Source organism: Stigmatopora argus, chromosome 10 (assembly GCF_051989625.1).
Source record: "Stigmatopora argus isolate UIUO_Sarg chromosome 10, RoL_Sarg_1.0, whole genome shotgun sequence".
In the NCBI taxonomy this organism is placed as follows: domain Eukaryota; kingdom Metazoa; phylum Chordata; class Actinopteri; order Syngnathiformes; family Syngnathidae; genus Stigmatopora; species Stigmatopora argus.
In genome coordinates, this window is record NC_135396.1 from 2,447,266 (window position 1) to 2,471,635 (window position 24,370).

At 40.2% G+C, this 24,370-nt stretch overlaps 2 protein-coding genes and 1 long non-coding RNA gene across 4 annotated transcripts in view; 2 read left to right on the plus strand and 1 right to left on the minus strand.

Moving 5' to 3' along the window:
- The window catches only part of grik4 (glutamate receptor, ionotropic, kainate 4), a 220,526-nt gene extending 218,319 nt beyond the window's left edge, over positions 1 to 2,207 (plus strand). Inside the window, exon 23 of the mRNA XM_077610706.1 lies at positions 1,074 to 2,207. Within this exon, the coding sequence (XP_077466832.1) occupies positions 1,074 to 1,478 (405 nt within the window). The 3' untranslated portion in view covers positions 1,479 to 2,207. The remainder of the gene's footprint in view (positions 1 to 1,073) is intronic.
- Positions 2,208 to 3,205: 998 nt separating this feature from the next.
- cbl (Cbl proto-oncogene, E3 ubiquitin protein ligase) lies at positions 3,206 to 23,956 on the plus strand. 2 transcript variants are annotated; one of them, XR_013303553.1, is made up of 18 exons: positions 3,206 to 4,560; positions 6,150 to 7,098; positions 9,855 to 10,102; positions 13,297 to 13,443; positions 14,110 to 14,266; positions 14,383 to 14,504; positions 15,296 to 15,433; positions 15,854 to 15,941; positions 16,794 to 16,925; positions 16,999 to 17,217; positions 17,663 to 17,794; positions 18,543 to 18,959; positions 19,090 to 19,178; positions 20,030 to 20,236; positions 20,304 to 20,392; positions 20,471 to 20,674; positions 21,292 to 22,734; positions 22,888 to 23,956. XR_013303553.1 is itself a non-coding variant. In XM_077611358.1 (17 exons), exons 2-17 carry the CDS (start codon positions 6,952 to 6,954, stop codon positions 21,585 to 21,587), a joined length of 2,832 nt encoding a protein of 943 aa, XP_077467484.1. In that variant the 5' UTR covers positions 3,206 to 4,560; positions 6,150 to 6,951; the 3' UTR covers positions 21,588 to 22,803. The 2 variants fall into 2 exon arrangements, 1 of the variants encoding a protein (XP_077467484.1); XM_077611358.1 differs by lacking the exon at positions 22,888 to 23,956 and having other exon boundaries at positions 21,292 to 22,803.
- Positions 6,111 to 7,246, minus strand: LOC144083474 (uncharacterized). Its single transcript, XR_013303554.1, has 2 exons — positions 6,906 to 7,246; positions 6,111 to 6,503 (listed from the first exon to the last, which is right to left on the minus strand). It is a non-coding gene; the product is annotated as an uncharacterized LOC144083474 (long non-coding RNA).
- Positions 23,957 to 24,370: the final 414 nt, after the last annotated feature.

Here is a 24,370-nt window from a genome sequence, read left to right on the forward strand (position 1 = left end):
CAAGTTTCGACATTCTGGAGTTACAGACGCTAACGATCCCAGTGCTGAATTTCTTCCATTTATCTCTTAATGGTGATGTTGACGGCGTTTTGTTTCAATGTGATGATGCCTTCCGAATGGTACCCGATGACTGTGTTTTTTTTCCCGACTGGACGCCACACTGTGACTTATCTTCAATAAACGTACCGTATGTGAAAGTCAATGCCAACTTGTGAGTCGTTCTTTTCAAACGGCAATGATCAGGGATTTGGTGTTTATTTACATACACGTGCGCTTAAAAGTGTTAAAACTTAGACTAGTCGCAGAATCAAACACTGATTTTTGAAGGTCGGGCCTTCTTTTAAAACAAGCTAACGTAAGAGGTTATGTTTAAACTTTTTTTTTTTAAGGAGGAGTTATTTTTGCAGGTTTTTGTTCCCACAGTTTAACTAAAAGAGTTTTTTTTCTAAAACATGCACCGGCTGACACTTTGGACACCCAATTTCTATGGCTCGGAAGCCACATGTGGCTCTATTGATGGGTGCATATGGGTCTCCGCTAACTTGTGAGCTAAAATATGGAAAACGCTGGTCTCAAACGCACCAACGAGAGTGCCGACATTACCCCGAGTGCATTTTTAAACATAACCTTTTTCATTATACTCTCAATGTATTTTCTTATTGATTAGCAACAGCGTAACAATGAATTCAATTCAACTTTTTCTACTTGAAAAGTGGTGAAATGACTAAAAAAAGGCACACATTTACATGTACTTTGACCTTGAAAGTCTGAGTATGGCTCTCAAGGAATAACATGTACAAATATGAATTGTTACTGTCTCTCTCTGTTAATGCTCCACAATTGTATTTTAAAACATCACAGTGTTTTTCAATTGAAAGTTTGTGTTTAATTAAATTAGATTAGATAACTTTATTCATCCCGTATTGGGGAAATTCCACTGTCAGCAAATGGGTGAGAATACAGACACAGCAAAAGCCATTTTAGACATTTTAGACGAACATCTGCCCTTTAACCTTTACCCTGCGATGGGCGTGGCCTCTCTCATCCCTTCTCTACCCGTGACTTTGTTCCAGCATTCGGCGTGCGAGGAGATGCTGCGTGAACTGCAGGGCATCGTCCTGTGTCACGACAGCCTGCAGGTGAGGCGTCGCCGAACTCCCACGCTCACGCGGCCGCGGCCCCTCCCCCAGGAAGAGCGCCGGGCGGCGGTGGCGGCGGCGCAGGCGGGCGTGGTGGGCCTGGCCAACGGCAAGCTGTGCGCCGGTACAGGACTGCCCGAGCCGCTCTCCCACAGACTGGCTCAGGAGGCCGCCCTGGTGGCCCGGGGCTGCAGCCACATCCGCATTTGCCCCGAATGCAGACGCTTCCAGGGGCTGCGAATGCGGCCCGGGGGGGCGGCCGGGACCCCGCCGTCCCCCACGCCCAGCGAAGACAGCGTAGAGTGGGACAAGATGACCAATAGCAGCGAGCCGGAATAACACGACGATTTGGAGGTGCTTTGCTACCAACTGAGAACAAAGGTAGTGACTCAAATTATTATTATTATTTTTTTGGTTTATCTCCTGGGACATTTTTTTTTTCTCGCTCATGGATGAGGGTCTCACGTCGGCCCTCGTTACTGCTTCACGGGACCCCCCCCCCCAAAAAAAAACGGACAACAGGCCGTAAGGTCATTTGTACTATGCAGTATTTTCAAGTCATTTATTAGTGTGACGCTTCTTTTTTTTTGTTTTTTTTTGGTTTTCCTCCCCAATTTTTAAATTATTCCTGTCATCTGTTGGATTACCAGTGAAGGCTATTATTGTTGTTATATTGTTCTTGGGGGGAAAAAAAATAAACATTATAAAAATTCCTTTTTAACCTGACCAATATTATAGGAAGAAAAAAATGGGAAAAAAATTTAACTGGAATTTTTGGGGGATATTTGATGTTTTGACAGGTTGGCTTATAATAATGAGTCATTTCAATGTGTTGTCTTTTTTAAATTCTTTTTTTTAATTTCTTCCAGACAGTACACGTTGCTGTGCCTTTTGAATCTTGTCCGACATCCGTGTCATATTTATATTCTGACTTTTCCTGGCTTCTTTATGACCTCATATTTCAATGTAAACACACACACGGGAGGGATATATTCACGACTCGAGGGCAACAAACATCCACGTGACTAAAATGCAGTTGCTTAAACTAATAAATCGGTCAACGGCAAAGGGAGCAGCTTTTGAAATATTTATATTACAAGTTGACGTGTCTTCTTTTAAATGTCAAGGCTCGTCAAGTCCAATTGAATGTGAAAGATAGCACCGAGCCCGAGGAAGCTTTCACTTTGCATCGGGCGGGTTGCGCTGACATTTTTCATGCGTTCATTTTTTTTGTGTGTAAACATAGACTTAGAATATATTAGAATTATTCCTGTGGCGGAAAAAAAAACGGACCAAGCAACTTCTTATTGTTGCCTCAGCTGTAGTTAAGAATATTTTCAGGCAAATTTGGTCAAAATCAACCCCAAATCCATTCACGTTTGCTTTTACGATCAAATTTATTCAGCTTTGGACTTTATTCCATTAGTTTATTCACATATTTTACAGTCATGACCAATGTTCCCTCTAAGATGCACGCGTGCGCAATTGCGCACAGCAAATCATATGGAGCGCACAAAATAAAATCCCTTTTTTGTTTGTTTTTTTTGTTTGTTTTGTTTTTTAGCTGTGAGGCCGACGCGCGAACCGCTAATCCGCCGGGCCGCTCATTCATAGATATTAATCATTACATTTTATTATTACTAAATCATTTATGTGTAGTAGACATATACCTGCTTATAGCAGGTGTGATACTGGTGTGTGCCCATAGCGAACATTGGTCATGACACTTGTTAGTGGGTAACATTTTGTGTGTAGTTTTTTTTTTAAAGAATATTAGCTATCAAAGTTGACTAATTAATGCTCAAAGTTGGGAAAACTTCATTTTGCATTAATTTTTTTGCGGTTTGGCATTATTTAACTCTTTGAATTTTGGAATGGAAGTGTCTTTTTGTCCCAGTTATTTTATTACCACAGTATATAACTTGCAGTTGATGAGTTGGTTAAACGTTTTAGTTTTCTGCTTTTGATTATGTCAATTTCACATGTTTTTTGCGCATGAATTTTCAGATGTTTACTTCAAGAACCTTCCAAACCAATCAAGGCGCCGCATCATTGCTTCGCCTTTTTTTGGAAAAGTGGTGAGGACTACTCTTGGAAATTGCAGTTTTTTCTTAAAAAATCCCAAATGAGTCCCATGAGATTAGACTCGGCGCACTTGTCACTTTTTCTGTGTGTTCTGTGATTGGCTGGCGACCAATCCCGGTGGTAATCCGCCTTGGATAACATCCGCTCTCCCATTACCCCCAAAAGGAGTAGGCAATACTAAGAGATTTTTTTTTCACTTTTATCTTTTCCATACAATTAAACAATTAGGAGTTGAACATTTATTGAGCGGTGTACTTTGGAAATTGGAACGCACCAATTTTTTTCCCCATTTTAAAGAGTTGGGATTGTTCAATAGTAATTCAAGTGCTTGAAAAACAATCCGAATGCCTTCTCGTGTAATCAACAATTCCATCTTTTTTTACATGTTCATAATAGTTGTTTTTAAGGAAAAAGGTGGAAAAACTGTCTGGTCAAGAAATGGCGATGAATTGGTGAGTTTTTCATCTCAATTTTCTCAAATCATCCTTATTTTAAATCACTAAGATCCATGAAATTTTCCTAAACTCCATTTCAAAGTGTATTTTAATTAATTTTTTTAAATATTTCATGGGAGAAAAAAAACTTAAACTACTTAAGCAATTTTAGGGATTTTTTTTTTTAATGTATGCTAGTGTTGTTGATGATTTTTAGAGAACATTTAAGAATATTAATTAGAATGACTGTTTCACATAGTGACCATAGACCACCTATGTCAAAGTGGCGGCCCGGGGGGCCAAATCTGGCCCGCCGCATCATTTTGTGTGGCCCGGGAAAGTAAATCATGAGTGCCGACTTTCTGTTTTAGGATCAAATTAAAATGAAGAGTATAGATGTATATTAAATGTCCTGATTTTTCCCCAATAATTGACATTTTTTAATCAATTGTTTCTGTGTTTTTAGTTCAAAAATCATTTTGTAAAATCTAAAAATATATTTAAAAAAAGCTAAAATAAACATTGTTTTAGATCTATAAAAAACTGAAAATTCAGGGCTTTTAATCCAGTTCTTTTAATCCATTTATAAAATAAAATCTAAATATTATATCTAAAATGGTCCGGCCCACGTGAAATCAAGTTGACGTTAAAGTGGCCCGCAAACCAACCCGAGTCTGACACCCTTGCCGTAGACTGTAATACTTTTTGCACACTTAAAAAAAATGAGGTGGCAAAGTTTTTGAAAGCATTGAGGTGTTTATTTAATTGGATTGAAACTTAACAAAGAATGTCCATTTTGAAAATGTTCACCTAATAATCCATGATTACAGTTTTCTACAAATCCATCAGCGACCTGCAGCTCATTTCTCCACGCCGGGTCACCAAGTTCAAAGCATTCAAAGGTACGACACGGCATTTTATCGCAACCTTTGACTCGGATATTTTGTCTGTGAGTAAAATGCACACACGCCAAAAGATAATGTCAAGGTTATGCTTCTTGCCAAAAAAGTCTTACGGAAAATGCATCACTGCTCACTTTGAAAGCACTTTTTGGGAACTCATTAAAAAAAAATGTACAAAAAAGGAAATGTACAACCCTGCACAGGAGATAATTATACAAGACTTGACTTTTTACCTAGTTGGGAATGACTCATCTGTTTGAAAAGTAATGTAAGGACATCTCACTTTTTGAAATATGGCAGCGGTATAATTCCTTTTTCAGCTTATTGGCTATTATTTCATTTTATGGGAACACACTTGGACTTGGAATCGTAAATGTGGAGCATGTTTAACGCTGCAGTTATCGTTTGACAGTTTTGGGAGCAGAAAATATATTTTTTTTTGGCTGAATTGAGGGTCCAGATCCAGAAGCAGACACCCCATTGTCCAAAATTATTATTATTAATAACTATTATTCAAAACTTAACGGGCATTTCTATTTTATTCTGTGTTAATTATGTGAGACACGAGGAATTAGCTTGTTTAAGGAAATGCCCTGTATAAATAAAGCTGCACAGTTTTAAAATTAGCATTATATCTAAGATTAAGAGAACAAAAGAGCCATAATTCAAGTAATAATGATTCAATTAAAATCTGTAGTTCAAGGGAAAAAAATCAAATTGACTTGAAACAGAAATTGGAAGACTATGCAGATGATTTGTATTAATTATCCTTGAAGTTAAATGTAACTAAAATGTATTCTAATGATCTTGATAAGAATGTTTAAAACATCTGTTCTACTGAATCTTTGTCAGTGAAAATTTCCCCCAAAATTATAGGATGTTGTCACCTAGCGGACATCAAGCAACATTACAACAACCTGCAAAAAATATGCTATCCATTAATGTTTGCTTTTAAAGCTACTATACATTTCCCTAATGATGTGTTTGCATACTTTAGGTACTAAATATCACTGATCATTACTTTTTTTTAAATAACTTTGCAAAAGTGATTAGGATTTTTGCATTAGTTTGCATTGCATGCACTGCACATTATAAAAGAAGATATTTGATAACATTGTGCCCCTTATATTTTAATAATCCCTTAGCATTGCGACTTTATATGGTTGCAAAGAACCCAGTGTTATTTTCATTGGTTCTATTAATTATGACTTCAACCATAGTCATGTATTTAAATAGCTGTTTATCTTATATTTACTCTGAAGCCTAACTTGTTTCTTGCTTAAGAAGGTCAAACAAGTATGTTAAAGTTGGCCATCTTTGTTATTTGATTTCAGTTTGCCTTGAAAACCAAATAAAAGGACACAAAAAATTATGAAAGAAACAATCTAATAACCAAACTGAATTGATGTGCAGCTTCACAATGAACTTCTAAACACCGTTTTTAATTGTTTTTTTTTAAATCATGAAAGGATTATCATTCCCATTATTTAATAATATTCTAGTGTTGATTAAAGCAACTTTTTCCTGATAGAAAAAAAAATCCACCTCCATAAATTTCTCAAACCTTTATTGTCATGAATTGTGCACAGGCGCGCGCCCCCGATCACGTTCGCCCAACGTGAGCGCGCACGACGAAGGCGTGGAGTTCGGGATTTTGAGGGTGGGCAACGGAAAGAGAAGAACAGGAAAGGAAAGAAAAGGCCCGCACACGGACACGTCTCAGAGAAGGGAAAACGCCAAAAAAACATCCAATCCTGGGCGATGTTGAATTTCCATCGCCATTTAGTCACCCGTCTCCCCGAAGCTCTCGCGCTCCCCGTCGCCGCTTCCTCTCCGGACCCGTCGCCGAGTGGTCTCCGCCAGCCTCGCCGCCTCACGGGGCTGTCACCCAGACGCTCCACTTCCCCCCGGACTAAGATCATTTAGGGCGCTGCGTCTGCACGCTGGAAGGCACGTCGGGAGGACAAAAGTTATTCAAATCTAACCGTAGCGTTCTTTCCTCGCAGCCCGCTTCGCCACTCTCCCTCGCCGGCTTGCGTGTGTGTGCCCGCACGCCAAGGCGTGGAGCTCCGCAGCTAGCTGCAGCACAACGCGCGTTCCCCTCGCCGTCAAGGGGGGGTTGTGTTAGCCCCAATTGGGCTTTTATTTCACCAACCGCTCGCTATACTAATGGAAGCCTTTCCCCGATAGTACGCCCTCCCTTCCTCTAACCCGACGGGTTAGAGGAAATAGCCGGATTTGCCACTCCGGCGCTGTCCTCGTCGAGGGGGGTGCCGGCCGGATCACCACCTACCACTACCCGGCAAGACCCCCCTTTCTCCCCGACGCCTTCTGCTGAGCCTCACCTGTGTGGCCCTGGCAACGAGAGCCCAGCCACCGAGCAGCCTGAACATGGCAGGGAACCTGAAGAAAGGCGGGGGGATCATCGGAATGATGAAGGACGCTTTCCAGCCACACCACCACCACCTCCATTCCCACCACCAGCCGGGGGCTGTGGACAAAAAGACCGTAGAGAAGTGCTGGAAACTGATGGATAAGGTAAGCGCAGGAAGTCTTTATAAACAGCGGATGCTCCGAAAGGTTGCTAAGCTAATTTCCATGGGTTGCTAACGATGCTAATGTTTAGCTAATCAGCTGGAAGGCGACATGGTTAGCTTGAGTTAGCTAATTGGCTAATTATGGTTAAAATGAGGCTTCGTTGCTTTGTTATGAGTCGTCCTTTTCGAAGACAGTGTCTTATACCACAATTAGGCCACCGTTGTCATGTGAATCTGATTTATTTTGTTGGGTTTGTTTACTCATAGTTTCCACTATTTTACAACATACACTACAGTGGGATTCCTTTGTGTGGGCTGTGGTATTTACTCAGAATAAAATGGTTGCAATTGAAAACACTAGGAACTTCAAAATTGGCATTGGTAATTGAGTCTGGCATTTATTTGTGGAGTTGTAATAGGATGTCGATTTGGCAAGTCAAATGAGGTTTCCTTGAAAAATCTTGGCATGTAAAAGAATAGTGTGTTTGTTACACCACTAATGGTGTGATTTCATGAGGATTCGTTTTACGGGGGTGAATGTCATGCATTTTGACCTCTAGTTTCCTGTGAGCTTCATACAACAAATATTAGTGGTAGACAAGACACTCTTTTGTGTCTCCAGGAGCAGTAAGAGACTACTTTGATACCAAAACATGGTTATTATTCACGATATTGTTTTGTGGGGTTTGTCTTGTAGAATTCTGATCGAGCGCTCCTTCAACTTATGATGAAAACTGGTTTTGCTACCTTTTAAATTATTTTAGTGACAAGACACAAAAGGTTTTATTTCTGGTCATTCAACCTTCCAGTTTTGCTGTAACTTGGATAATGCAGTTAGTTTGTCTTGGTTGGTATGGAAAAGCCAAAGCATGACTTGAAGTAAATGCTATGCAAAAATAATCCGGTCATAACTGAAGCAAGCAGAACCAAACAACAAAGCCTTTTCTGTTATTTTAGGGGCCCAAACTGAAATTTATAGCCTGATTTGCATTCTAGCTGCAATGTAATTTAATCAGATGTGCAGTGTTTCCTCAGTTGAGGACATTTTTGGTTTATTCAGATTTGACCTGGGGAACCAAAGCAATGACTTAAACTGTCCCTCGCCCCAATGATTTAAAAATATCTCAGAAAAGCTGTTTTTCGTTTGTTTTTTTAACTTTTCACGTTTCTAGACACGTGGTATGTTTCCTACGAACAGTTCACAGACTCCAGATACACAGAAGCATGTTCTCGCTTGTTTACAGCTGACAATAGAGAAGCAGTGCTATTTTCAAGTGTCATCTGCAGGTTGGCAGTTTTGAACCTGAACCCATGAAATTCATAATGCCTAAAGAAACTCATAAGTCATTCTTCAAAAATAGTCAGTCAGGAATTCAAGATGTATGCATGTTGTTCGACATTTTTGCATTTGGAGGATCTGTGTCAACATAGAGCTTCTGCACAAACATTTTGTGGTTAGCTCAGCGCTGATCGTATCAGTTCCATGACACGGCTAGTTTAAGTAAAGAGCAACACCTTCCTTCCTCAAAGGCATGTAAAAAAATAACCTAAAGTTCTTGACTAGCATTAGCACTTTTGTTAATGTTCACAATCACTTTTCATTATATTAAATGTTCATCCATTAAACCCTCTCATATGATTTTAACATTTAAAAGCTTAGCTTCTATAGAACAATTACGATGTTTGTAGTATTTTTTTTTTTTTAAATAAGTGGGTTGGGGCCTTAAAAAGCCTGCATATTGAACTTTTATTGGATAAATATTTATCCACACAGGAATGAGGCCTGGGTCGGATTTGCAAATAATGGTATGTTTCAATAGAAAATTAGATGTGTAGCATTTGTCCCCCCAAAAATATGAACTGAACTCCTACAGTATTAACGTAGCCTTTTGGTCACCTCTGCTTCAGAATTTCTGGAATCCTTTTAAAGTACAAACACCGAAGCAAGAACTCTGTTTTTTTAACAATCCATTGCAGAAGCATGATTCTTAGCATACTGACTTTTTATCGATCCACCAAGTGAGTGTTGAAGTACTGTAAAATGATCGAGGGAACAAAAAGGTTGAATATTAGTCAAAATGACCCAATGTTATGCAATCCAGTTAACTTTTTAACCATAATGTGTCATTGAAAAGCCACACTTTATAAACCATCTGTTGAAAGATTATCTCAGAAAACACTTCATTTTTGTCGTGTCAATGATTGTCAGGTTATACAAGTGAAGGAAAACATTTTTTGCTTAGAAATGAAAATAGTTAAGGCTTATGTTGACTCAAAGCTCCGTGGGAATGCAGTACAGACGATGGATTCAAAAACCTCAAAAGTGTGCAATTCATGAGAGCAGGTCTTGCATTGGCTTCTTACAGTGACGTTTTGTGCGGTCATGAGAGGAAGCACTGTGCAATAGTGATATATGACATTGTTTCCATCAGGGATGCACTCATTAATATTCACTACTGCATCCGTTATTGTAAAAACCTGCATCTCAAATACCTCCAAGCTCTTATTTCGGGTAAAAGTAGTCTGTGACAATGTTCAGTTCTGCAGGTTTTCAGTTTTTGAAGCACACAAAATAGTCTTCAGTGCTGAGTCCTAGTAGCGGGCGGAAGACCTGCACTATGAACTTATGAATAACAATAAAAAATTACAAAAAATCTGTGATTTGGTGAAGCCGCAAAAGTTGAACCCCGAAATGGCGAGGGATTACTGTACATGTATTTTCTCTGTTGTGGCTTCACATGCTTTCTCTTTTTGCAGGTGGTCCGTCTGTGCCAAAATCCCAAATTGGCCTTGAAGAACAGCCCCCCGTACATCCTGGATTTGTTGCCAGACACGTATCAGCACCTGCGCACAATTTTGTCTCGCTACGAAGGCAAAATGGAAACCCTCGGGGAGAATGAGTACTTTCGTGTCTTTATGGAAAACCTGACTAAGAAAACCAAGCAGACCATCAGTTTGTTCAAGGAGGGCAAAGAACGCATGTATGAGGAGAACTCGCAACCCAGGTGAGTGTCTATTTTCAAATCCCAAGAATAAACGTTTACTAATTGGTGGCGTGACGCCTTTGCGACACCAGAGTCGCCCGTGAATTGTATTGACCATGTTGGCATACAAGGAACATTTACTGAGCCCTCAGGGTGCTTTCAGATTGCATCAAAACATGAGTTGAGGGTCGTGGTTGGAGGATGTTAGCATCTGTGGTCAGAGCTCCGCCTTATTTATAGATGTTGTCACTCTTTGTACTTCCTTATCTCTACCATCGACTTTACATGTAAATGCCGCATGTTCCTGTGCGATGCCTTTTGCGTCTTTGGTGCTGTTGTGTTCACCGATGTGTGAATGTGGAATTTGGGTAATCACAATACCACTAGATCTCATAAAACCCACCTTGGATTATCTTGAGGAAGCAGAAGGTTGCTGCAATATTAATTCGGAAATGCAGAAGTGTCTAATTGGACACGTAAAACTACATTAAATTAAAATCTATCATTGGACAAAGTGACTGCGTAATAGCAAATGGAACGTTTAAAATTGGGATAACACGGCCACTCTAACACACAAAGATCGCCATTGTGCGTTTGTGCTTTGTCAAGTAGCAGTAAGACACGTGATTGCGACAGTACGAGATAATAGATGGTATCTTTAACCGAAAACTTATGAGTTTCCGGTTGTTTTTAATCGCCTCACTTTTTAATATGATCAGAATATTAGGGATTGTGTCATCAATGTGTGTATCTATAGATTTGAACCTCGAGACTCCAAGCACAAACTTGCTCTGCTCTATAGTAGCCTCTTGGAATGTGTATCTTTACATAAGGGAGCACACCTAACAGTACTCTTAAGATAACATTTGCTCATGCTAAATTGCAGACCCGACTTGGCCGAGATGAACTGGAAGGTGGTGCCGACCGAGTGAGCATGCACGGGAGGAAAAAGTTGTCAATTTAAGAAGGCAAAAATGAAAATTAGTCTGATATCAACTTGATTATTAACGCATTGGCCCACATTCGGCACTGTAGTCTTTGACCACTTCCTCTTATTTTTGTGGAAAACATTGGTTTGAGCTCCAACCTCTGTGTTGAAGTATGCAAAAAGAACCCAAAAAAAAACAAATTGTACCGTATTTTGCCGTTTAATATACTATATTAAATGATTTTTGCTTTTTTGATTCTCCCGTTTGCGCGCCATTTAATATACCCCTGCTACTCGGCTTTTTGGGCAAGATTTGTATGGTGTTCATGGGGGCATAATTATAGATACTTAAGTTCATTAAAATTCCAAGTCAGACTTTATTCAGCAGTAAGTAGTTTTAACCTGAGCAGTAAGTAGTTTTAGTCTGCAAAACGTTGATGCACCCTGTCACGGCATAAAGAGTGCGTAGTGGATCGTACCTTCCAGTTTGTGCGGCATTTAATATACCCCTGCCGTTTAATATACTATATATATATATATATATATTAAATGGGGGGCTATATTAAACAGCGAAATACGGTATGTATCTCTTCCTAGTCTTTGGTTGAATGTGACATCTGAATTTGCCACCTAGAGTCGGTGAGCAAAGGTAATACGCTGCACACTGAGTGACATTTGGGCTACTTGTTAATCCAGACAGACGTTAATTCTGTAAGGTCTGACCTTTGCTGCTGTGTTGCGCTGTATTAGCACAGTGTGCTTCTGGCTGACGAGCTCAACTACTTTATCACAGCCAGCAGGAAACGGGAAGGGAGCAGCCAGCTGCAGGGTCAGAGGTCATTACTGAGCACTCTGGGGGTGGCGCTGCGGCGGGGGTTGACCGCAACCTAGTGTTCCAAAATATGTATCTACTCTTTGCTGTGTTTGCCGCCAGGGAGAGATGAAACATGGTAATCAAATGGAGGTCTTTTTGTGTGACGAGCCATTGTTCGTGTTGGCGCAGGCGCTTGAATAACAGCAACAGTTGGAGGGGGTAGTACCAACATTGACTACAGAGCTACTATTGTGGGATGGAGATACCAGAGACGGATGCTATTTGTTCGTTTTTTTAATGTATTTATCACACAACAGAATGATGCCAGACCAGGCAGAACTGTTGTGCCTAATGGCAATCACATTGGGTTTATTTTCTTTAGACCAAGGGTGTCAGACTCGGGTTGGTTCGCGGGCCGCTTTAACGTCAACTCGATTTCATGTGGGCCGGACCATTTTAGATATAATATTTAGATTTTTTTTTTATAAATGGATTAAATGAACTTTTTGTTTGTTTTTAGTTAAAAATGCATTTTATGAAATCTAAAAATTAATATTTAAAAATATTTTCTGTTTTCCACTTTAATATTGAGCATAATTACAAATATTTTGTTTCCTTTTGGAATAAAACACAAAGGATTGACGTTTTCCCTGACTAGGAAAAAAAAGCTCAAATAAACATTGTTTTTGATCCACTAAAAAAACTGAATATTTCGGCCTTAGGATCCAGTTGTTTTAATTAGATTTAAAAAAAAATCTAAATATTATATGTAAAATGGTCCGGCCCACATTAAATCGAGTTGACGTTAATGCGGCCCGCGAACCATCCCGAGTCTGACACGCTTGTTTTAGGCTATTTCAAATCACTTTTCGTATTGTCCGACACCTTTTCCTTAGGGTGCGCAGTATAATGTACCACTGCTGCAAAGTGTGTGGCTTGCCTTTTTATTACCGTCGCTCTCCTGCATGTCAATTCCTGCTGCCCAACAACCACATACAATCTCCTAATGTGCAAGGATTCATAAATCAAGGCTCTCTTAGCTTCACTCGTCTAATGGTGTTGGGTGCTCCAGTTCTTTGCCAACACTGCACTCTTTCTGCCCTTTTTTAATTATCTTGCTTTACTTCACTTCAGTTTTGCTGAGGAGTCATCCTAATTCCAATTTTCTTTGTGGAAGGTCTCAAAACTGCCTTTTTGTTCCCCCAGTTTGCTCATGGAAATGCAACAACCCTGAATAATGCTACTTGATAGGCTCGTCACATGTAACAGGAAATTCAATCAACTAATATAATAGTTTGCAGACCAGAAAAGCACATGACATGGTGCACACAATTGCGTTGTTGTGGAGAAGCCTTTGAAGCAAATTGTCTAATAATATGGTGAACACTGCATTGCAAAATGATGTTTTTTTTTCGATGTTATTGAAGTGGCATTGGCTTTAACGTCAAACTGTTGTGTGCTCTTCTTTCACAGGAGGAACCTCACTAAGCTATCGTTGATCTTCAGCCACATGCTGGCTGAGCTAAAGGCCATCTTTCCCAATGGTCTGTTTCAGGGCGACAACTTTCGCATCACAAAGGCTGATGCTGCAGAGTTCTGGAGGCGTGCCTTCGGGGACAAGTGAGGCTTAACGTTGTTTGACTAATGTGATTTTGTTACACTGGATTAATGACAACAGAGCACAACAGTGCCTTGTGTCATTTACATATTAACATTACTGTGTCTAAACTAGTTCCGTTGACATACTTTCTGCTATCTTGGTTACTTGGCACAACGTCGTAATGAGATACAGTAATCCCTCGATTATCACGTCTTCACTTATCGCGAATTCACTCCTTCGGGATTTTTTTCTGCTTTTTTTTTTTTTTTTTTTAAGTTCATAAAAATGTGAAAATCCATGTCTGGTCTAACCGCAATATTCGAGGAATTACTGTATTGCTATTTGTCAGTCTGCCTGTCGGTCTAACAAATTTTAGGCAATTTTATTGCCGATATGCGAGATTGTCAATAAAAAAAAAAAACAATTCAACCACTTGAATAAACCACCCATTCAAATGCAATGGATGTTAAGTTTGACATCAAACACAAACTTTATTAAAAAAGAATCATAAACAATTTTGTATTTCGTATGTGTTTAACTGAGCATTTTTTGAGTGAATCGAAGGCCCACATCCAAAATGTACAGCTCATCACTCGCGTAACCATGTTTTTTCTTCTGATACATAATGTATATGACACTTGTAATTAAACTTTTTTAAAATTGTATTTTCTTCTGGGTTGTTAAAGGACCATCGTGCCTTGGAAAGTGTTCCGTCAGTCTCTCCACGAATTCCATCCGATCAGCTCTGGCTTGGAAGCAATGGCCCTCAAGTCCACCATCGACCTCACATGCAACGACTACATCTCCGTATTTGAGTTCGACATCTTCACCAGACTTTTCCAGGTAGCCCACATAAATTAAATCTGCGGTAGTTGCAGCTAATGATTACCATGTAGTACATGTCTACGACTTTGTAGCTGCTTTTTGTCGTCTGATTTGTCACACTTTCTTTCATAAAGCCTTGGTCATCCCTTCTTCGGAACTGGAATAGCTTGGCAGTCACCCACCCGGGTTACATGGCCTTCCTCACTTACGACGAGGTCAAAGCACGACTGCAGAAGTTCATTCACAAACCTGGCAGGTAGGACGAGAAAACGGAAATTGGGTTATCTTGTGTTTTTTTTTGGAACATGTAAAAGGTGACCCAAAAGTTTTTCTTGATTTTTTTTTTTTGAATAGAGATAACTACTCTATTTTATTTTATTTTTTTATTCTGAAAAACAAGAAACGATGCCTATCTAACAAGGATGGTGATCTTTCACAAAAAAACAATTCAAAATGACCAATCAATACTACGTTCACAAAAGCTCTGTCTTTACATTATATGAACCCTTGTGGAGATTATTGAAATTATAAAACACAAAACTAGTAATCTAGTGTGTCTCACTGGACATGTTTGCAAAATTCTCCCTATTCAAGGAAAATAAAATATACATTCACTAAAAGATAAAAATAACCCTTATAGGTGAACGCATGAGTGTATCTTTGTGTTTAAATGAAGGCTGCAGTGCAGTATATTATAGCACTTGTACCTAGCTAGCATCAATGGCTTGATTGTATACAGTGAAAGACGATGTCACTGCTTTAGCCCGTCTTGCATCGCGTCACATCCGTTGGTAAATTGCTCGGCGTGAACACCTTAACACAACAACGTAAAGTGCAGTCCTTGCTATTAGAACAGCTCATGGGAAACCAAACACGAAAGCAAGGTTTGACCGGCTGCTACAGACGTCAGCGGATCATTCGCCGTAATGGCGCATCGCAGGACCATCTGTCTGCACCCCCAGAAATCCTCATCGTTGTAACACAGTATGAATTTCTCCTGATCTTTCAACTCATCCTAATTTTTTTTGTTTCTCTCTCTCTCCTTAGTTATATCTTCCGACTGAGCTGTACCCGTTTGGGCCAGTGGGCTATCGGCTACGTGACGGCGGACGGAAACATTCTTCAGACCATTCCTCATAATAAACCCCTTTTCCAAGCCCTAATAGATGGCTTTAGGGAAGGATTGTAAGTCGAGAAATATTCACTATGGCAGTATCATGCAAGTTTAAGACCACCACTAGCTGACTCATGATCTATTTAGCGGGAGCCGTCGTGTTTTATGAACCAGGAAGTCGTTTGCTTCCAAGCAGATGATCGATTTCAACAGTTTTTATTTTAGTACTCTTGACAATTTGGCCTTGAAATTCTAGATGCATGCTTCTTATCATTAGCCTACATCAGCAATTTGAATATCTTTGGCTAGATCCCAAAATAAATACAGAAAAACAACTTATTATACTATTTGACCGTGAATGTCATTTTAATTTTGTTTTGTTTTTTATGCTGATTGCCCAAAGTAAAAAGCTTCAGTGGTGGCTTTTGTGTTTTCTCTTCTACTATATTATCAATGAACATTTTAACAACCATGTGATTCTTCACTTGCAGCTATTTATTTCCTGATGGTCGCCCCCAAAACCCAGATTTGACGGGACTGTGTGAGCCTTCACCTCAGGACCACATTAAAGTCACACAGGTCTGAAAACTGCTTTTTTTAATCTCATGAAAATAATGCATCAAGTTAAACATGCATATTTTGACACGTAGCATACTGACTATATGGTTTTTTTTGGGGTAACTGAATGGATTTAAAATTGGCCTTGGTCACACACGTTCCACTTTATGAGACGACATGGCCCCTAACCAGGGGTCACGGGTTCAATTCCCTTCCCCTGGTGACCCTGTCAAAATGTTCTCAAACACGACACTGAACACCATGCCGTTTCTGATACAGCATCATCAGTCGGTGAATTGACGGAATAGAGTACCTTGAAGTTGGAAAAAAAAGTATACTATACAAATGTAAGCTTACTGTATTTTGCGTGTTAATATACCCCCCCCCCCCCCCATTTAATATACCCAGGTATATTAAACGGCAGGGGTATATTAAATGGCGCACAAACGGGAAGGTACGATCCACTACGCACTCTTTATGCCGTGACAGGGTGCATCAACGTTTTGCAAAGTAAAACTACTTACTACTGAATAAAGTCTGACTTGGAATTTTAATGAACTTAAGGATCTATAATTATGCCCACCAGGAACACCATACAAATCTTGCCAAAAAAGCTGAGTTGCCGTTTAATATACCCGGGTATATTAAATGGCAGGGGTATATTAAATGATGCACAAATGGGAGGCTCAAAAAAGCAAAAATCATTTAATAAACCCGGGTATACTAAACGGCAAAATACGGTACTTATTGTGGGAAAGCACCACGAGTCCTCCACAGTATGAGCCAACACCAAGACCCTCTCTTTGCAATTATAGTGAGTGGTGGCCCCGGAGGGTTTTAGTAATGCGTCTTCCCTCTCTCCCCCCCCACCAGGAGCAATATGAGCTCTACTGTGAGATGGGCTCCACTTTCCAACTGTGCAAAATCTGCGCGGAGAACGACAAGGATGTGAAGATTGAGCCTTGCGGTCATCTCATGTGCACCTCTTGCCTCACCGCCTGGCAGGTGATTATGGACCGAGGCGTCTCCGAAGGGGGCCGACGTGCACGTTATCTTACCTTTTTCTGTCACGTTGCAGGAATCTGAGGGTCAAGGCACGGGCTGCCCGTTCTGTCGCTGTGAGATTAAAGGTACCGAGCATATCGTGGTGGACCCTTTTGACCCCAAGGACAACGGCGGAGGGTCTTGCAGGGGCCTGTTCGGGGCCGAGGGGGCTCCGTCGCCCAGCTACGACGACGACGACGATGACAGGCTCGAAGACCCCCACCTGATGATGAGCAAACTCGCTTGTACAAAGGTAGCAATCTGTTGAGTGTGCATAACATAAGATGATCAACCAACCACACAACTTGGTCACCTATTTCTATGGCCGCTATAGTCATATTTTCTATCAAGACATGTCTTTTATTTTTTTATTTGTTTACTCCAGATCTTATTTTGTTTATCTTTTTAAGGCACTGTTACACTATAAGTGAATCCTATGGCTGATGCTTTGACGTCAAATTAGTGATGGTTTTTCATTTAACTGGTTTTAAATGTTAAATTTGTCTGTTATTTTAGTCAATGTTTTAATGTAACATAAGAGTATTAATAAGAAGTAGTCTTCTGTTGTCATCCGGTTTGAGGAAGTGGTATTTTTTTGGGGTGGGGGGGTTGGTTGTCTACTCGCCCATGATTCAGCAACTTGTCACAATCTTTATTTTTTGAGACAATGAAGTTGCATTTTTGTGTTTGTAATGTAGGTGGAACGCCCTCCATCGCCTATGTCCCTCACTCCTCAATCTACCCTTCCACCAGTGCCACCCAGACTGGACCTGCTTCCCCACAGACCCCCTAACCCCCCTGGTGCCTCCAGTCCTGGGGTCACTACTAAGGTCAGTAAATAGAATCTATCATGATTTGAGTCATTTCACATATAGGTTAACATAGTATAGCATACCAGTCAATTATCCCTTCTGTTCAAATATTGGTTTGTGTTTATTTTATTAAAATATACTTTTTAAATGAAAATAAATCTTCCATTTGATCATCAACGATGCCCCTTTTTACTTGGAGAGTCGTTTGCACGTCAGTTAATGCTTCTAAGTACGGCTCTAACGGATAATAAGAAGTCAGGAAATGGACCACATAATAATATGAGATGGCTTTTTTTTCCTCCACACCTTTGAGACAACCAATGAGAAAGAGCCAACAAATGGCAGCTGGGAGGATGAGAGGAAGTGGCTGCATTTTGTTGCTATGTGGCAGTAGTTCTCACAGCTTTGCTCTTTTGACACTTCCCTTCCTTTGCGCTAGGCCGCAATAACCTGCTACAATAGTCCTTTTCAGAAGTGAAAGCATCAAGTCTCCATTTCCAGTCGCTATTATTGCATTTTATAGAATGTCACTTGTAATCATCGTTGTATCAGAAAGCCTTTTTGTAAATAAAATAAAAAATTACAATGAGAGCAGATTGGAATATTTTGGTGCATGTTTACACATTATTAATAATGTTGTAGTTTACAGATCTGATATTATCTTTTCTTTTTCAAAGGTTGATTATTATTTCGTATTTTACTCCACTACTAGTATAGTTTGTCACGATGTTACAAAGCATTACCCCTCTGTCACTGTGCTCTCCAGATAGCATCTCACCACAAAGACAAGCCACTTCCTCTCCCCCCCGCACTGAGGGATCTCCCCCCTCCACCTCCCCCAGACCGTCCCCACGCGGCGGCGGCGGCGGCGGCCTCCGGCTCGGAGGTACGATTGCAGAGACGACCTTTGCCTTGCACGCCCGGCGAAGCCCCCAGAGACAAACTACTCCCGGCGTTCCCCAACCGTCTGCACACGGACTGGAACCCGCGGCCCGTTCCCAAGGCCCCGACGGCGGCGGCGTCTTCGTGCTCCTCGTCGTCGTCCTCGTCCGTTCAAGTCTCCGGGGCGGGTATCAGGGAGCTCTCCAACCGACACTCGCTCCCTTTGGCGCTGCCGTCTGCTCTGGACACACGCGCAGACCCGCAGAAGAACAATAACTCTCTCAGTTTGGAACACCAACTGGTTAGCACAAGCACACAATTCCACACCCAAACTTATACCTTGTTATTTATTCTGAAAATATATAAAGATATCCTGCGGAGTTGACTGACAGAAGCAATTATTGAGATTTTTTTTCCTTCTTTCCTTGCAGAATTTTGCCACAGTCCTTGGACAAGATTATGACAACCCCAAAGTCAAACCTTCATCCTCCGCCAATGCCATTTATGCGCTGACAAGCAGGTACTTTATTTCTGTCATTATTCTGTTTTTATATTGACATACAGTATCTTTTCCTATTGAATAGAATGCTTTTATTGTCATTATATAAGTATAATGAGATTTAAACCTTTGCCACAAAGTGCACACACAACAACAACAAACATGAATAATAAATAAGTAATAATTGGAAGTGAATAAATGAAAATAAGTAATAATTGTGAGTGAATACATGAAAATAAGTAATAATTGTGAGAATACGTGAAAATAAGTAATAATTGTGAATGAATACGTGAAAATAAGTAATAATTGTGAGTGAATACATGAAAATAAGTAATAATTGAGTGAATACGTGAAAATAAGTAATAATTGGAAGTGAATAAATGAAAATAAGTAATAATTGAGTGAATAAATGAAAATGAGTAATAATTGTGAGTGAATACGGGAAAATGAGTAATAATTGTGAGTGAATATGTGAAAATGAGTAATAGTTGAGTGAATACGTGAAAATAGGTAATGATTGAGTGAATAAATGAAAACAAGTAATGATTGTGAGTGAATAAATGAAAATAAGTAATAATTGTGAGTGAATAAATGAAAATAAGTAATAATGACTACTTATAACACTGAAACTAAGGAAACAGATCAACAAATCGATCTTAATGTGTGTGTATTTGTATATATATGCACACCTAAATGAGCCACATGGCATTTTGGAAAATATATTTTTTAATTCAGTGATCCAATTTATCTGTTAGTTTTTTTATATGGCTGAAATGGAATAATAATGCAGCATTTCCACTCATCTCAATGAGGATCAATTTGAGGTGCAAATATTTAGCGTGCAACACTGTCATTTCTTTCTTTCCGTTTAGACCAAGTTCAGCTCTGAGGTTAGTGACTGGCGAGGAGGCCCGCGACAGTGAAGAGGAATCCGAGTACATGATCCCCTCCTCGCGCCCCGTCCTTCCACCCATCACGGCCCAATCTGTAGAAGACTGCCCGTCGGTCTCGAGGCCCCCGCCGCCTCAGTCTCTCTTCGCTCTTCACGCACAGGCTCAAACCATCACCTTCAACCCACGGTAATCCTTTAAGAGTACCCGCTGTGTGACCACTTGATGACGTCGAGTCGATTGTTTCCTTTTGCAGGTCGACGCCAGCAGAATTGGACAACGGCCCTCCGATGTACGAGGCCATGTACAACATCCACGGCATGTCACAGCAAGCCAAGGATTCGGGTATCTGCCGTGATATAGATTTTAAAAAGCGTCCTTGTTCTACTCTCATGCATTTTTGCCTTTTCTTGACTCATTCAGATTATTCCGAACTACCCCCCGTGCCCGTATGCAACGGCCCGAGGGAACACACGGCAGAGGACGGGGAAGACAAGGACGACGGCTTGGACTTCCCCAAACCGCGATTGCCCATGCCTCCCACTCGTCGGAACTTTTCGGAACTTGGGGGGTCGTCCTCTTCCTCCACTTCATCCTCTTCGTCAAGCTCGTCCTCCCTGGCCATTTGTAAGGGTTTTTTTTTAGTTTTTTTTTTTAGATTAATTGGTGTTTGCACTTTTTTCTGTTAAAATTTTTTGTAGACAACCTAGAAATGTAAATATGTGCTAGAATACTTGTAGTTTTTTTCTTTTTTTTAGCTTAACAGGAGTTTTTTTTTCTTTTTAGGTTAACAGGAGGTTTTTTTCTTTTTGTAGGTTAACAGGAGTTTTTCTTTTAGGTTAACAGGAGTTTTATCAAAAATAAGTGCATTTTTGTTAAAAAAAAATTTAGGACAACCTAGAAATGTAAATATGTGCAAGAGTGCTGGTAGTTTTTTGGTTGTTTTTTTTTGGTTAACAGGAGTTTTTTTTCCCAATAAGTGCGTTTTTTGTGTTTAAATTTTTTGTAGAAAACCTAAAAATGTAAATATGTGCTAGAGTGCTTGTAGTTTTTTTGTTTGTTTTTTTTGTCTCGACTAATTTTGATATTTGAATCATCGGGACAAAGTTGCGCAATGTTGCAAATATGTCAGTACTTTTTATGCTAGAACATTTCCGGACCGTAAAGTGTGTGTGTGTATATGTACTTTGTGTGTTGTATTTTCCAAGTATCCCATTTACCGTTTTTTTTCCTCATTTGTTTAGGCCCCATTGAGCCCGCCGAAGCCCCAGAAAGACCTCCCAAGCCACTTCCCAGACGCATCAACTCAGAGCGCCGACCCAGCCCCGTCCCACCGGTCACGGGCCCCCCAAATTGCGAGGCAACGGGAGGAGATTTTAACCCCCAGATCAGCAGCGAGATCGAGCATCTCATGAGCCAGGGCTACTCCTACCAGGACATCCAGAAAGCACTGATGATCGCACAGAACAATATGGAGATGGCCAAGAACATCCTCCGAGAGTTTGTCTCCATTTCCAACACGGCGCACATTCTCACATAGTGCACTTTTGCCTGCATCAAGACCCTCTTTGGCCCCCTTTTTTGTTTGTTTTCCTTCAATTTTTAACAGGCCAGCGTTGATGAGCTCTCCTCAAAGCGCGACAGGAGCATCTCTCGCCCGATTCGGATCCCTCGACAAGTGGAAAAACGGGGACGCGTTCCGGGAAAAAGCTCCCCGCCGAAAACGTAACCAAGACCTCACAAATAAATGTATGTCTATATGAAAGTTTAATATATGGTTAAATGTATATTGAATTTGTGTAATATATACAAGTCAGTATGTGAAATGATGTGCGTTTTTGAGGGTCGTCGTTGGTACAAGCGCCACTTGTGTGATTTTTTTTTTATTTTTTAAATCAGGTTGACATGACTCAAATGGCAACGCTGTGTTTGTGTGTGTGTGTGTGTGTTGTATGTTTGGGGGGGGAGGGGGGCAATTAGGGTTCAAGTACCCAAATCTTTCATACCTTTGCCAAATTTAGGTTATGTTGTTTGGTTAAGTTGTGTAATGGAAGGGACAGAAATTGCAGTATTTTTTTTTTCCTTTTTTTTTTTTTAATTGTACGTCTACATGCACAACCAGTGGTCTTAAAATGATACACATTTGATGTTTAAAAAAAAGTTTTACCTACAAATCAACATGGATTGAGTCACAAATTTGCAACCATCTTTAAGTACCACTAACATTGCAAAAGAGATGGATTTTTTTCCAAAACATTTATATTTTTAAATCACTCTTGACTGCATTTCCAACTGGGTAAATTGAAAAAGTACATCAAAATGTCACACATAAATAAGTTAAACCCTAAAAATTGAAAGTTGATAGCAAAACGTGCGACACTCTTTAGCTAAATGATCATTTAGTAGCACTATGTTGTATCAGGATCTTTTTCGAAAAACTAGCTAAAATTCATCCGTGAATTTTGTAGATTAGACCTTCCCTGCTGTTTTCATTCTATGGAGTTACTTTTGTTATTTACCCTTTCCATGCCATTGACAGCAACGGATGTTAAATCCCTTACAACTGGAAGGGCCGGCAGTGATTGAATGAGCACTGCCAGCCATGCAAGTCCAAATGGATTGGGCATCTATCGCCTATGATTTACTTGTCTACCCCCCCTCAGCCACCCAAATACCAGCTAGCGTGTGTTGCATTTTCATACCTGTCAACCTCTGCCGATAACTGCCCTTATAAATGATTATGATTCCCCTTACAAACCCCCAAAAAACCTTACAAACACCGTACGACTCGTGTTTGTAAGGGGAATCATAATCATTTATAAGGGCAGTTATCGGCAGAGGTTGACAGGTATGCATTTTACTAGCATTGTCTGGTAGTGTGTGAGTGTGTGGTTGTGTGTTTACGTGTGTGTGTGTGTGTGTGTGTGTGTGTTAGAAATGAATGTGAACGTTCCAAAGTGGAGCAACGTGCAGTACCAGACTGGTTCATGTTCTGCAATTGGAGGCGCATGATTTATTATTTTATTTTGTCAGACATTGTCTGATTGGTTCAGGTTTCAGTCTCTCTAGCTCAATGCAATGTTATGATTAGAAAGGAAAAATGTCATTGATTTATTTTTTTTTTTGCTAATATATCATTGTAATACCATCCGAAATGTGGTTGTCATTCAGAAGTGCGTTTCTGCTGCTACGATTATAGTGTTTAACATTTTAAGCCTTACAAGTGGACGTTTGTCGATTGCGGACGAACGCGGGCATCCTTTAAAGTGACAGTATCGTCTTCCCGCGGTGGCTAATGTAGCATACTTGAACGTACAAGCAGCTCGAGAGCTGTCAACTCTGCAGTGTTTGAATTTTTGGGGGGATCTATATACAGTATATATTTGTTTTTTGGTGTCAAGTTGCCGTGGCAACAGCAAGGAAAACACCCCAGAGTTAAACCCAATAGAAAGGGAATCGCTGAGGATCTGAACGTCAGCCAATTCTCGCAAATAACTCAGGAATAGTGTTTTTTTTTTTAGACTGGTTCTGTTGGAATTAATGAAGTCACTTGTAGCCTTTTTTATCGTTTATTTTTTAGTCGTAACTTGAACAGTATTTCCAAGGTAAGATGGCCGCCATACACAGAAGCTTCCAGGTACTCCAACGTAAGGCACCCAAAAGCTTCCAGGTACATAAAAGATTGTATTCTATTCTGCATTCAAGCTGTCTGGCCAATCCTTATTTCTGCTTTTTTTGGTTTCCTAGTTGCCTTGACAAACTTTTTGAATGCTGAGGAACGGAGCCCTCGTTCGTTGCTGTTCGGTATTTTTTGGTTTTGAAATGTACTCGCGCAGTATACCAAGTTGTGCTTTGATACTGTCACTTTAAAGGAGTGTATAGAAGGCTGATTATTATTTTTTCATATTTGCTGTTTTATGTTAGCCCACCGCTTCCCCCCCCAAAGGTTTTTTTGACTTATGTGAATGCTTCTCAAAGGAAGTGCCAATCATTTTGAGATGTTTTGAGAGAGCCCGTGTGTGTGTGTGTGTGTGTGTGTGTGTGTGTGTGTGTGTGTGTGTGTGTGTTTTTGTGAATGATTGGGTGTGTGTGTGTGAATGTGTGTTTTTGTGAATGATTGGGTGTGTGTGTTTTTGTGTGAATGTGTTTTTGTGAATGATTGGGTGAGTGTGTGTGTGTGTGTGAGAGATCGTGTGTGTGTGTGTGTTTTTGTGTGAATTTGTGTGTGTGAGTTTGTTTTTGTGTGTGTGTGAATGTGGGTGTGTGTTTTTGTGTGAATGTGGGTATGTGTGTGTTTTTGTGTGAATGTGGGTATGTGTGTGT